We start from the raw sequence: 12,517 nt of genomic DNA, 5'->3' as shown, positions 1-12,517 counted from the left end.
AGCACCCCCCCTCCAAATAGCTACTTCAAGTTCAAATTTAGCTGTGTCAATTGATAAGGATCTTTCAGAACTTTTGCACCAAAATTCCTCAACTGGAAAAGAAATTATTTTCTTGAAAAAGTTTTTAAAAACCAGACATTTCCTCTGCATTGTAAACATGTTAAATAAATGTTCCTTAAAGCCTAAAAACACTTTAATATTTCCATGTATCATATTAATTCCGAAAGTTGTTTTATGTTGCAATTTTTTCACTTGGTTAGATGAACAGACGATGTCGTTAAAAGGCCAATTCATATTTGGAAACATCAAAACTGTTTTTGCTCCTCTCTTTTTTTCTTTTAACTTGTAACTATAATGGTTAGTTTTTTATGTCAACTTGACTAGGCTACAGGGTGACGAGGCATTTGGTCAGACTTCATTCTGGAGGTGTCTGTGAGGATGCTTCTGGATGAGATTAACATTTAAATAGGTAGATTGAGTAAAGGAGATTGCCCAGCCTAATGAGAGCAGTCCCATCCAATCCATCCAGAACCTGAATAGAACAAAAGGGCTGAGTAAGAGGGAAATTGCCTGCCTGACTGATCAGCCTGGGCAAGGGTTGGTCTCCTGCCCTTGAAACTGGAACTCACACCATAGGCTCTCTTGATCCTCAGGTCTTTGGACTTTGCTAAAATTATGCCATTAGCTCTCCTGGTTATCCTGCTGACTGCAGATCTGGGGACTTTTCAGCCTTCATAATCATGTAAACCAAGTCTTATTATCTACCTATCATTTATCTATTTCCACTTCTATAGCTCTCTCTATTTATATACAGTAGTACCCCTTATCTGTGCGGGACATGGTCCAAGACCCCCAGTGTATAAATGCCTGAAATCATAGACAGTACCAAACCCTATATATACTCTATATGTATTTTTCCTATACATATATATACCTATAATAAAGTTTAACTTACAAAGTTGGCGATTTCACAGAAAAAAGATGTGTTCTTAGGAACCTCAGCATACAATTTTTGCTTTCTTATTACGTCAGAAACTTTCACCTTTTCACTTTAAAGTAAGCACTTTATAGCTACTCTTCGGCATATCTGAATTGCCAGCTGTTACACTTGCACGTGGGGTCCATTATTCAGTAAAATAAGGGTTACTTGAACACAAGCACTGCAGTGCCATGACAGGAGATCTGATCATCCAGACGTCCACTAAGCGACCAATGGGCAGGTACCGGACAAAGAGAGGACCCATGCCCAGGGCAGAACATCACAAGGTTTCATCATACTACTCAGAACGGTGCTCAACTTAAAACTTGTGAATTGTTTCTTTCTGGAATTTTCCACTTAATATTTTTGAACCACGATTGACTGTGGGTAACTGAAACCACAGAAAGTGAAACTGCAGATGGAGAGGTGGGGTGGTGGGTGCTGTATGTCCTTTTGGTTCTGTTTTTCTGGAGAGTCCTAATTACTACAGTAACCTTGGGCTTTTTAAATTTAAGACACTCTACCATAACACACCACAGAGAGTTTGCATCATTAACCATAGTTTTGAAAGCTACAGTGTCTGCTATAATTCCCTAATTAATCCCACAGGGCTCAATCCTCTGGTTATTTATCCCTACTCTGTTAAACATGTCTCCCATTAGCTCCAGTGGGGACTTGTGTGCTGGGTTTACAATCAAAAACTTGAACTCATTCAACATCTTTCACTTCATATCTCGTGGAGCAACTCTGTGAGGCTATCACTCATCTTACTCTTGAAAAAAATCTTCTCAAGTTAGCCTTATATTCCATAGTTAATGATACACAGATACTGGCTATCTCAGAAACTCACCACTGAATTAATTCGTTGTGAAGTGGTGACAGCTGAGAAGGAAGTCTGGCAGGAAGGAAGGAAGGGAGGGAGGGAGGAGAAGGGCAAAGGGAGGGAAAGAGGGCTGAGGGAGAACAGGAGGGAAAGAAAGAGAGGGAGTTCGTTTTCCTATTGTCTTCCTGTGTGGGTTATTTATCCTGGTCCCAGCTCATTCCAGTTTCTGTAATGCCAATGAGATACTTCCTGAATGAATTAGAGAGATTTTTCTTTTTAGAAACATGCAACTTTTAATGCCAGTTAACTGCTTTAAAAAATGTCTTTCTAAAAAAAAATGTATATGCTACTTTTATTTATAAAAATAAGAATTAGTTTTGGTATCTAATAAGTAAATTAAAAGTAGTAAAAATTTTAAAACACGAAATTTGAAGATAGATGACATTAATTTGGACCCTGAGTTTACTGTTTGCTGTCTGGGTAAATGATTTTGAGCAAATCATTTCATTTCCAAGCTCTCCAGTTATCTGAACCACAAAACAGGAGATTACAACAGTGCCTGCATCATAGAACTGCTAGGTAAAATAAGATATTTTTTGTGGAAGGCATTTTAAATGCCTCTAAATAACCATTTGGTTATTAATAATTGGTGTTGCCCTGATCCGCATGGCCCAGGGGATCGGACGTGGTCCTGAAAAGCAAGAGGTCGCTGGTTTGGTTCCTGGTCGGGGCACAGGCCTGGGGCGACCCATCGACATTTCTCTGGCACATTGGTGTTTCTCTCTCTCTTTCCCCCTCCCTTCCTCTCTCTCTGAAAATAAATTAAAAAATTAAGATAAATAATTGGTGTCGTCTTTTATTATAGCCTTATTGACAAACAGCACAAGGAGAATAAAAAAATAGAAACAGAGAAATGACATGTTGCCATTAAGAGTTATGTTCACATTACTTTGTACATGGGCTAACATCTTCTGAAATGGAGAAGAAAAAAAGTAGAAGGGATCTCATTAGCTAAAGGCCTGCATTGAAAACATAGAAATCAGGTGGGAGGAGACAGTGTTTCTTTTGATATGACTGGGTGGAAAAAAAAATTGGTATTGGTGGTCCTTTTAAACTGCATGCCATTTATCAGTGCACATATAATTTAATAAATAATGACTGTTATAAATGAATGAATTCCATTTTTGCGCTATTCAAAATAATTTTAAGGCCAATATGTATCAATTTAAAACAACTGAATCCCTTTTTAGTTATAAAAATCAATAGACAATTAGACTTTTTTGTACAATATAAACACACTCAATAAGTTCAATGGCTGTCCTGAATAATTCTTTGGTGGTAAAGTAGCCTAAAGGAACTCATCTGTTCAGCAAAGCTAAGCATTTCAAACCATCAATAAACAAATATATCTTAAACCCTTTCTACTTGTCTGTGTCTATTTTAGAAGGTTGAGACAATTCAAGAAAAATAAACAGTATATGACAACAAAACACATATTGTAGGTGGGAGAAATACTTGTATATACAGGCACACATACGTGAATCTCTTAATAAAAAACATAGTATATAGCTATGTATACAACAACTGGATAATACAGAACAAGGTACTAATTCTTCAGTCATCTAAAATTTAAAAATTGATTTGAGAAATTAAAACTATGTGCACTTCATCCACCAAGGAAATCTTCAAGGAAAAATAAAATTAAGCAGTCTAGAAGGATAATTAAGTCATGAATAGTTAGACCAAAAATGCAAAAAGTATCTCTTTCAGATTGCGTTCCTTTTCTAGGGCTACCATGGAATACCATAAACTGGTGGTGTAAGGAACAGAAGTTTGTCTCCCAATTCTGTAGGCAAAGTCAAGCAGTCGGAGGGCCGATTCCTTCTGGAGGCTGTGAAGGACAATTCACTCCATGCCTCTTGCCTAACTTGGTGCTTTGATGGAAATCTTTGATGTTCCTTGGCTTAGAAGTGCACCAGCCTGACCTCTGCCTTCACAAACATGGTCATGGCACTCCTCTACTCAAAACCTTTCACTGGCTCCCCCTTGTTCTTACCACGAAACCCTCAGTCTTCACTGTGCCCTTCAAGGACCCGCTCCCACCCTCAGTCTCCTCAGGCACCTCTCCCCTTGCTCTCTGCCTGCCTTCAGCTCTTACAAAGTACTTCTTTCCACGTACAGGCCTTTCCACGTGCTGATTTTTCCACCTAGGTTAATTCCCTTTGATCCCACCCTTACTTCCAGACCTGGCTTCATTTTACTTATCTTCAGATTTCAGGAAAAAAAGAAAAACAAAATAATAACAACAAAAAACTTTTTTCTTCATGCACTTCCTCGATCCAGATCAGACCCCCTGTTAACGTATTTCTCTTCTCTTTCAGGGCATTTGTCACAGATGCAATCCAAAGTCCTTTGGTGTAATGATCTGTTTATTACCTGTCTTGCCTGAGAAAATATCGGTCATTATATCTTATTTACTGTTTCACCTCTACCCTAGCCTTGAACAAAGTAGGTATGCAATGAATATTTGTTAAGTGAATAAATGAACTTCAAACATTTACCAGTGCTATTTTAATGCTGATCAAGTAAACTGCAGTAAAAATAGTCTAAATTATAGTCATATTGTTTAAACAACCTCAAAGATTTAGTAAATAAAGTTTATATTACCCACAAATTACTACTTGGTTTTTTTGGTATATAATGAAAAGTGTAATTTCTTAGAAGACCAGAACACTATAAGACCAGCTGATAGACAACATGAACAATGGCATAATTTTTAAAATGTTGCTTCTAAGAACTCAAAACATCCTTAAAGTTGGCAACAACAATAACAAAATGAAAAGTAAAACCAAATTTGATCAGAATACTGAAAAGCCTGTTAACATGAATAACAAAAGATATAATATTTGATATCCTCATGTATAAAAAATTCAAGACCTCTATAATAGACCTACAAGTTTTTCTATCATTATGTTAACTTTGGAAAATTATATCTTTAAGTGGGAAATAAGGATCATGAAGCAATTTACAAACCATTCTCAGTATGATCCATTCAGGATGGCTCTACTTTCAAAACACACCACGAATATGCTCATGGTTTCTAAATATAAATAAATAAGAAATTGAAGTAAAAAATTAAAATGAAAAACTTTTTTTTCCTGAGAGTTCAGGCCAAAAATATGGGTGCATGCTATATACAGGAGTGCATATACATGGCAGCTCATGATACACAGCAAACTACGGTAAATCTGAGCATGTCACTCCCCTCCTTGAGGCAAATCTAAAATCCTCACAAGTCTCTCTACATTTTCTGGACCCTGACTAATTCTTACCTGCACCTATCTGCTCTGATTTGTCTGCTCCATCACATTATCCTACTTTCTGTTTCTAGAACAACCAAGCTAGTCTCCCCTTGGGTCTCTCTACGTGCTATTCTCTCCTGTTGGAATGCTTTGTTCCAGATCTTTCTATGTTGTTTCCTTATCATCAAGTCTCAGGTCAACCCTCCCTCCTCCAGCCCCAGAGCCTTTCCCTGACCATCCCATCTACATTAATCCCCAACCACTATCACATCATCCTGTATCATTTTCTTCCTGTTACCTATTAGTATATGAAATTGCCTTCTCTCTATCAGGACTTATTCACATATTCTCGGCCTCCCCGCTAGCATGTGGGCTTCTGAGCACCTGAAACTTATCAGCCTTAGTCACCATTGACTACACATTCCTAGAAAAATGGTTGGTATTACAGTAAGTAGGTGCTCACTAAATATTTATTACATGAGTGAATACACTTAACAACAACAAAAGCAGCAGGTCGAAATAAAAATATTTATCATAAAATTAAGATTTAAAAAGAGATATCACATGAATTATACATATTACCAGTGTCAGTGGGATATTACGTATTAGAAATCTTAAATATTATAATGAAAAATACATTATTTTACTAAGTAACTTTAAATTCATTTCTTATATAAAACCTTTCAAAATAAGGAATTTTAAATAAATCTTCATTATGAATGGGAAAGGGAAGTTATATCTCCTACCTGAGGCAAAGAGAACAATCTCTCCAGAATTTAATCAGAAGCATTTAAAGAAATACTTTGGGAAAAAATGTCAGTTTAAAAAATGAGTACTGATTTTTAACACAGAAAAAAATCTATTGGAAGCTAAGGGAAACAATAGAAATTGGTTTCCCAGTGGCCAATAAATCACTCTGTAACTAAGCAGAGGCTACATGTTTATACTCTGGGTGTTTTCCATTTCTAAGGACCGATGCACACTCTTGACATTTGGGAACAGTAAGTCCAGAACCCTCCAAATGCCAAAATACCACCGTGTCAGTGTTCTTACTTGTAAGACACATGATTCAAATCTGTGTCTCAGGTAAATTATAAACTACTATGTCTCATGGACTTCTAGAGTCTTCATGAATAGTTAAAGCCAAGGACCTCCTCACTGTATTTGGCCTGTTTCCATGAGAGAATAGACGATCACGGATATTAGTTAAGATTTTAAAAAACAACGAGGAAATCATTTACTCCATGGAGATGGAGCTTTTTATTAAATACGGCAGAGCATGAATACAACTACTAAGATTACTTACAGTAGCAAACAAAAATAGCAATAGGCACTTTATTTTTCCTGCTAATTGATTGCCTTTGTTATACAACATTGTCTGGAAAAATCTGACTCCAATTCTAACTGTAAGCCACAGTAATCATGTCAATATGTGAACTATCTGAATATCTAATTATGAAAAAAAACAAGGCAATTTCACAGTGGGAGCATTGTTCTAATTCAAGAAACGAGCCATATTAACTTACTAGTCTGACATATAGCAGATAGCTGAAAAAATTTAATTTGAAAGATAATTATTTTTAGCTGATTAATATGCTTCAAATTAAATCACTGCTTTTAATGGGCCCATCAACTTGACAACCTGGGAAATTAATACATTTTGCATGCAGGAATCCTAGGAAATTTATACAGCTGAGCTACACACCCGGACAAGGATTACCTTCGCAGTAGGCGTTGTCCTCTCGCAGGGCCCTGAAACCATCTCGACAGCTGCAAACAGCCCTGTCGTTCAGGTTTCTGCAGACAGAGTTCTCCATGCAGCCATGCCTTTCGGAACAGAAGTCATAACCTATGAGCAAAAAGGAGCTTATTAGGGTAAATGAACCATGGCAGAGCAAATAATCTTGGTCTACTTAATATCTTCCTTTGATTTAGAAGCTCTTTTTCCCTAAATGATTTTTTAAGTTGATATCTTTATCCAGTGTTTACAGAACCACATGATAAGTGTACTAAAAAGTTTTTCTCTATGTGTAAACACAATTAATTCCTACTTTAAGTTAATCTGTATCTTGTTCCTGACTTTACAGATGCTATCTAGTCCCTATTAACAGCTTTCCAAATATCTGAAACAAAGATTCTTGGAGTCCAAAATGTAGACTGACAATATAGAAGATAGTATAGTGAGGAAGTAATCTGAGAACTAATGGTGCAACATAATTAATAACCATGGGTAACAGTAACCAAGCCAGGTAAAATGCACATATTGTGTGTTTAAGAAACAAAGCAAATAGCCTGGCATCCTTCAAAAAATTCAAAACCTGTTTAAAAATGAAAATTATATCACTTCAATCTAATTTTCTCTGGGAATCTGCAAGACAAAGTATGTCCACTCAAAAGAAGAAGAAAATTTTTATGAATTACAAAGATTTCATGGATTCCAGAGTCTTTATAAGAGGGAAGAAAAATGGACATCTTATAAACAAGTGACATCAATCATGTGTAATTTCTGAGAATCTTTTTTCCTGCATGAATCCCTTGTTCAAAGATGATCTAAGATGCTGAAATAAAAAGCTTGAACACTAGAACTCATATTTAACGGAAATTACATGATTATACATCATTCAAATAATTTTCAAATTGCCTGATGCATAAGTTATCTCTCTCTCATTTTTACATTGTTTAATGTCTTACCATTTCAGTCCATGTATAAAAGGAGCGAAGACTGGAAGAATGTATTTCATGTAGCTGGAATAAATGGACCTGGCTCTAACCAAGAAAAGACTCACACCTGAACAAATCATGAAGACAGAAGTTCTAAACTGGTTCATCTTATTTGTAATCAAATTATTATAGAATGCTGTGACTCAGTAAAAGGGTGGGTTAAGTTATACCACAGCCAGCAAGTGTATCTGGTACAGCAAAATGACTACTTAGAATATGTTTAGTTGTAGTCCCAGTATTTGAATACTGTGTTTAGTTTTTATTTAAAAAATATTTTGTATTAGTTTCAGGTGTACGGTATAGTGTTTTTTTTTTAAATTAATCCAGAGACTCGAAGACCGAAAATTTCATTGGTAAAATTCTAATTCACTCTAAACAATGTCAGATAGCTATTATGATTTATTCTCTCAACAAATAAGTTCACTGACTCTATTGGTTGTTTTACTGCTTAGAGACTAAATGGCAGGGTCAAAAGGCTAACTACTGACAAGCAGAAAATTCAGACTCAGTTAAAGTGGGTTGTTTCCTATCTATAGGGAATAACCAAAAAATCAGAGTATGGGTTAGCAATAAACCATGATTATATTATCTTAATAGTTGCATTTTTATCCAGATGTGCTTGGCTTAAGAACACCTGCATTTACATCTTATCTCTACAATTTACTGGTGTGTCACTTAAGCATGTAAGTTAATTAACTTTTCTAAACCTTCAGTTTTTCTAACCTGTTAAATTAGGATACTATCTGCCTTACAAAACGTAAGGTTCAAGTGAGATCATCTATGTAAAAGCATAATGGTAAGAATTTGTTAATAATTAAATCAATTAGAAACTTACTAATAAGCGACAAGCCAAATATGTTGAGATACTTATTATAGAAGAAAATTCAAATGTTAGTTATAGATGGATACATCAATAATCTAATACAATCTAGCCTTTCTTTTATTTCTTCCTTTAGGTTTTAACCTCAAGAATAGCAAGTTTTCTGTTCCTTTTTGAGCTTTTCAAATGATGTCTGTGTCTTTTATTAAATGTAGTTTTGTAAAATATTAGTATGCATTTCTGTGTAACTGAATAAGTAGGAAAGAGTATATACAGAAGATTTTGAGTAAGAACAACATTCATAAAGGTTATATAAAATAATCAGGAGAACACACTGATTTTGAGTATTTGTTGGTATTGCCTACAGGCATCTATTCCTCCTTTTTGGAAAATAAAACCAACCTAGTCATACTTTGGATGAACACTCACCCCCTGTAGTCAGCCTACGCGCTAATAGGGAAATGGACTCTATTGCCCCACAGGAGAAAGCGTTCCACAGACCTGGAAAGAATAATTCTTTCAGGTCTGGGCATATGATCCAGTTCAGGCTAATAAAGACAAAACTCAGTTCTGGGTCTTCTGTTCAACTCATTGAGAATATGGAACTTTTCTTCTGCCTTCTTAAGTGTCATAATGATGTGAGCCTAAGAATGTCAGGGGTCTACCTAAGACTGCATGGAGCCTAAAGATAAAGCCACCTTAGAGGGGACAGACTGAGACATACACCTAGGCAAAGGGGCAGCGTTTGAGATCTGATTCAAGCTGCTCCCTGTGGCCATATGTTCCTTTTTTTTTTTTTGCTTAAGTCAGTTGGATTAGGTGTTCCATCTCTTGCACGTCAAAGAGTATCAATTTATTTAGGCATTGTTTGCAAGACAAGGGTAATCCTGATTTTTCCCAAAGTGTGATTCATATGCATGGATGAACATTTTTTTAACTGGAATTTTATTTTTAATTACAGTTTATACTCAAAATATTTTGTATTAGTTTCAGGTGTACGGTATAGTGGTTAGAAAATCACATACTTTACAAAGTGTTTCCCCTGCTATTTCCAGGACCCACCTGGTGCCATACACAGTTATTACAATATTATTGACTATAATCCCTATTCTGTACTTTACATCCCCGTGGCTATACTGTAATTACCAATTTGTACTTCTTAATCTTTGACTTTTTCACCCAGTCCCCCAAGCTCCTCTTCCCTCTGGCAACCATCAATCTGTTCTCTGTCGGATGAATGTTTTTTTCAAGTACTAACGGCAATGGCTTTCTTTTAATGTGTGGAAGAAATACATGAATCTAATAACAAATAATACCATTATTTCATGAATATCATTACTTAAGAATGAAACTAAAGGTTTAAAAAAATGAGTTGACTAACAGCAGATATTAAAAAATTAACTAAGTAATGTTATTAGTAATATACAGATCATAAAAATCCTAAAGGTGTAATTGAATAATATAAGAAACTGTGAATTATCCCAAAGTTGGGAAAGAACAATCTGTACGCTCTCAGCCTTCTGCATAGTGATGCCCCTCCTACTTATAACTGTATGGAGTGATGCAGTAAATGCTAAATTAATGTGGGCCATCCAGTAAATAGGACTCAGTGGTATTGCAAGTAGAGAAAGGGACAGTCGAGGGAGAAGCAGGGCTGCAGATAGGAAAACCGTATCATGTTATTTGTGTATCTTTCTAAGTCAGAGTCCTCACTGTATCACTGAGTCTCTGTCATGCTGTAACCTGTTATAAACTTCCTTGAAAGTGAAAAGAACATTTCTGCTACGCATTTCGGAGATGCTACTATGGAAGGTAGCCAACAGCAGGGTACCGGGAAAACAGCCTTGGTTGGATCTGATTTGGTGCCTAGAGATTCGGAGCCCTATTTCAGTGCACAGGTTGGCTTCCAACCACCGGCCCGGCCTCTACGGTAAAGGCCAGCCCTTTTTAATCTCCTGCTCTGCCCTCAGGGAATACTTCCTACCTACTGTTGAACAATTTTTTTAGTTGTGAGCATAGCATCTTTAGCACTAGACAGGCAGGACTGGGAACTTATTACAAATGCATTTGTCACAAATGTAAGTGTAGGACTTGACTTAAAATTTAAGCCTATAGAACTTGTCTTTTTTTTAGTTTAAAAGTCAGAGAATGCCAGGTGGACTCATGTGTTTATATATTTGAAGTCATAAATTGAAGCAAACTTTATTATGAATGGTGCTAAATGTTTCAAGAAGGGCTAATTTCAGTTCCAGTATTATCTAAACCAGTGGTTCTTAATTCTGGCTGTGTAAAAGAATTTATCAGAATTTTTTTTTTTAATGGTGATATCAAGACTCCATTTCATAGCTGCTACATAAGAATCTCAGGTGGCAGGGGTGTAGTTCACAGTACTCAGTATATTTTGTCATTGTATTTTGAGTGTGCTGTGTAAACACATTAGTTTTTTAAACTACAGACAATTTAAATATAACACAATTTATGTAGCTATTTTCTCCATTTCCTAACTTTCTTTTCGTAATATAACATCAAGGCTCTTTTAAAAAGAAATAGATGTGATTGGGGCTTCTCTTGACATCTGAAAGGGCCTAGCTCAGCTTCTTACCCAAATCTTGTTCTAGTCAATCTTGACTAATTTCTACACTGTTTACCTTTCTAATCTCTGAGTAGCCCCTTGACACTACTAGTGTATTAAAGAGGGCCACAAAACTTTACCACTCCTGCCACGGAAAGGCCTACTTCCCCTCTGCTTGAACCCAGACTATCCTAAGGCTGTTTTGACCAATAAAATGTGGTAGAAGTGACGCAGTCAGTTCCAGACCTAGTCTTTAAGAGCCAAGAACCACCACTTAAGAAATCTGACTACTATCCCACTGGAGAGACCACAGGGAGAAGTCCTAAGATTATGAGGAAAGGGAAAGAGTTCTGGCCATGCCCGGCCTTCCCACCAACCCTGCTGAGATGTCCAGCATGAAATAAGGCCATCCTGAATCTCCCACCACAGCCCAGCTTCCAGCTGAAGGATCCCAGGTAACACCATGTGGAGCAGAAGAATGACCTGGCCAAGCCCCACCTGAATTCCTGACCCACAATATTTCAATATATAATAAAATCATTGTTTTAAGCCACTGAGCTTTGGAGCTATTTTTGTTATATAGCAACAAATAACTACTCAAATGTGGTCCCACTGACCAGTCTTATCAGCATCACCGGGGAGGCTATCACAAATGCAGATTCTTGAGCTTGACCCCAGGCCTACTGGATCATGATCTGCATCCTAACCATCCCTAGATTACTTATATACACATTTAAGCCTAAAAAGCACTAGTATAGCTTATTTTAAGCTGCCCAGTTCCCAAATCAAGTGACTGAAATGAGCATTCTTGATTCATATCAAGTTTCACACATGCTTTGTGCAAGGCACCAGTCAGGGGCTGTGAGGATAAAAACTCTAATGGCCCTTCTTGTTTGTCTATTTGATTATAGTTCCATTTAGTGGTGTTCCTTCATTCCTGAAAGCTACCCTAAAATCTCTTTGAAGAACAAACCAAATCTTAAACCATTTTGAAATTCCCCAAAAGCCTTTCACAGAACTGAGGTTGTAAAACTCATAAATGAATGGACAAAAGAAGAAGCTAAAAAGAAAAAACTGCACCACCTTGCAAAAATTGGGAGAGGAATATCTTATGTCTGCTTTTTAATAGATTAAGCTAAAATGAAAAAATAATAGTATATGTTTTATAAGGTGTCTTTTTTATATACTTTTTTGTACTTAAGCTTTCCTCTGATCAGCATAAAGGCCATTATTCAAACAAGTGTTAGTTGCTCATTTAAGAGTTGTTTGTTACACAGCATCAACTGTACCAGTATGAGCA

The 12,517-nt window shown here is 36.4% G+C and overlaps 1 protein-coding gene across 1 annotated transcript in view; it reads right to left on the bottom strand.

The window, feature by feature from the left end:
• Positions 1–12,517, bottom strand: part of NELL2 (neural EGFL like 2) — a 278,812-nt gene that overhangs the window by 159,886 nt on the left and 106,409 nt on the right. Inside the window, exon 13 of the mRNA XM_054591209.1 lies at positions 6,825–6,953. Coding sequence (XP_054447184.1) covers positions 6,825–6,953 — 129 coding nt within the window. The remainder of the gene's footprint in view (positions 1–6,824; positions 6,954–12,517) is intronic.

This window comes from Pteronotus mesoamericanus, unplaced genomic scaffold, assembly GCF_021234165.1.
Source record: "Pteronotus mesoamericanus isolate MK-2021 breed Mesoamerican mustached bat unplaced genomic scaffold, CSHL_Meso_final scaffold_21, whole genome shotgun sequence".
Taxonomy (NCBI): domain Eukaryota; kingdom Metazoa; phylum Chordata; class Mammalia; order Chiroptera; family Mormoopidae; genus Pteronotus; species Pteronotus mesoamericanus.
Note: the sequence above shows the minus strand (reverse complement) of the source record. Positions and strands in the feature narration are given on the sequence as shown.